The 2500-nt window shown below is 39.3% G+C and overlaps 1 protein-coding gene across 11 annotated transcripts in view; it reads right to left on the bottom strand.

Annotated features, from left to right (window-relative positions):
• The window catches only part of LOC113829633 (exonuclease 3'-5' domain-containing protein 2), a 46684-nt gene that overhangs the window by 831 nt on the left and 43353 nt on the right, over positions 1-2500 (bottom strand). For 10 of the 11 annotated variants that reach the window (XM_070134048.1, XM_027382831.2, XM_027382837.2 and 7 more), the window contains 3 exons: positions 2472-2500; positions 2009-2210; positions 1-1370 (listed from right to left, as the gene is read on the bottom strand). The exon at positions 1-1370 is cut by the window's left edge and continues 831 nt beyond it; the exon at positions 2472-2500 is cut by the window's right edge and continues 196 nt beyond it. In XM_070134048.1, coding sequence (XP_069990149.1) covers positions 235-1370; positions 2009-2210; positions 2472-2500 — 1367 coding nt within the window. In that variant the 3' untranslated portion in view covers positions 1-234. The remainder of the gene's footprint in view (positions 1371-2008; positions 2211-2471) is intronic. The other variant, XM_070134051.1, reaches the window with a different exon arrangement.

The raw sequence follows: 2500 nt of genomic DNA on the forward strand, positions 1-2500 counted from the left end.
TATATACTTGCACAACAAACTTTACTTTTTCAAACTATAAAATCATTGTGAGCTTTCATCACTATTCCAAATGTTCTTAAATAAAATAAATACTGATATAAAAGTATAAAACTAATAATTTACACTACAAAGACAGATTTGTACATTGCTTTAATCAATATCATTCCTTATCCTAAAGCTTTAAATGAACTTGTGAGTATCTTTATATACATTATAAAAAAGTTTCCATATCTTTTATTCCTGAATAATGTCCTCTCCATAGGGGTCACTGTCACTATTTGCCTCGTCAATCTCACCATATCTTTCCCTTTCATCCTCACCCATTAACTCATCCTCACTCTCTTCAGTTGAGGGAGACCCATCATGAGTCACTTCCATGCTGGGCATTGAACCTTCCTCCACAGTTCTCCTCCTGTCTTGTGAGGGGTCATAGGGCACGTGGATAGTCCCTTCAGTGCCCACAAGAGCTAATTTGTAATTGTGACGGTCGGGGTGGTCAAGTGGCAGGCGCGCCATCTTGAGCCGCAGCTTGTAGTCATTGTGGGTGACAGACCAGCACTCAGGTAAGTGTTCTGGTTTCATGGAGGACAGGAAGTGCTGTCGCCATCTCTGCTCCAACTTAACAAGTCCTACCTTGCTGTAGACTTCAAAGACCTTGTGACCATGTGCCTGATACTCCTTGTTGTAAACTTTGACCTCCATGTTGGCTGCCTCTTCCAGTAGCTCCCTCGTGAGCTCCTCCACACCATAATGCCTTCGGACAACACCTTGCAGCTCAGCAATCCTCTTCTCAGGGATGCCAGCAGGTTTCCTGAGCAGGGCACTAGCTGCGTAGCGCACTGCCTTCTTGGCCTTGTCAAACGTCGCCTTGACATCTTTGTCAGTGCCAATGGGTGCATCACATTCTTCTGCTAGCTGGCTCCGCAGAGCATTGTCTCGGATGTTGCTTATGCGGTGGCACTCTAAGCAGAGCAACACCACATCATGGTTCTGGTGGTGCTTTAGGATGGCTGGGAAGTACTTGCGGTACTCATGAGGCACAACATTCTTCCTGATGTATGACTGGTCCTTGCCACACACTACACACAAGTTTTGGCGCTCCTGCAAGTAGAACTGGCCATCTTGAAGTTCAGTCTGAGGGCGACCAGCGGGCTCAAAATTAAGGCGCACAACCAAGGGCTCTTCGCTTACCAGTACACCCAGCCCTTTTGCCACATACCAGTGTGCCTTCTTCGGGTCAATAGTACATAATGGCTGGTCATCTGGGGCCCGCAACTGACAGTTGTGGTAGAGGGGGCCCTGGCGGAGGGAGTAGGCACGCGTATGTGGTTTGAACTTATTGGGGGGTATTTGACCACCTCTGGAACTGCCTGGGAGGAGGAAAGGGGTAAGTAACAACTCTGACAAGAACAGTAGCAATAACTGTGATAATTCTAACTATAAGGAGAAATGAAAATGTAATACCTATGATGATGATGATGTGATAATGATGACAATAATGAATGATGATAATATATTGATGATATTCCCATAATGATGATGATGATAACAATTAGTGGTATACTTCCGTGATAATAACCATAATGATAAAGATTTTAATAATAAAAATTGTAATAATTAATTATCATCATCATAATAATAATATAAACATTAATGATGATGATGATGAAAATCAAAATAATAATAAAATTATTATTATTATTATTATTATTATTATTATAATAACAATAATGAAAAAAATAGCAGTAAGAAAAAAAGGTTGATTTTGATGATAATAATGATACTACTATTATTCTATCTTATTCATAATGATCATAAGAATAATATATAACTTAAATGCCAATGACAACAATAATGACAAGAACTTAAACACCAATGACAAAATAACAATAACTGAAGTATTGATAATGATAAGGATAATGAAAAGGATAACACTAATGATAGCGATGATAATAAAAACACTGAGAAAGTAAACTATTATGGCATTAAATCAGAAACCCAATAGTACCTGCATCTTGATTCCTTTTATTAGAAGTGAATTTGACATCGAGGAGTCCACTGCAGGCCTGGTGCACTTCCTGCCTGAGTCTCTGTTGCCATGCAGACTTTGGCAGGAATGGGGTTGTTACAGAATCTAATGTCCACAGTTTCTCCATCAAGGCTATTAAGATATGTATTCCCACTAAGGCATCCTCAGCAGCATATCTTTTCTGTTAGGGGTTCAATAATAATTTGAACAGGTGTATATTTGCACATGTGTGTCTAAGATTTTAATATACACATACCAATATGGACATATCTTTTATTACTTACTTTTAACAATAAAAGCCTGCCTTTATGAAAATATAAAAAGTCAACAAATGGAACTCAATTCTTTTTTCATAATAATAAAAGCAACACCAACAAAATGCACACTTCACTCTAGCACCTCATTCGGAGGTTAACACCAACAGTGTTCTGGCCAGTCATACCTGTCTCTTAGTCAGCATTTTAGCTTCCC

This window comes from Penaeus vannamei, chromosome 19 (genome assembly GCF_042767895.1).
Source record: "Penaeus vannamei isolate JL-2024 chromosome 19, ASM4276789v1, whole genome shotgun sequence".
NCBI classification, from domain to species: domain Eukaryota; kingdom Metazoa; phylum Arthropoda; class Malacostraca; order Decapoda; family Penaeidae; genus Penaeus; species Penaeus vannamei.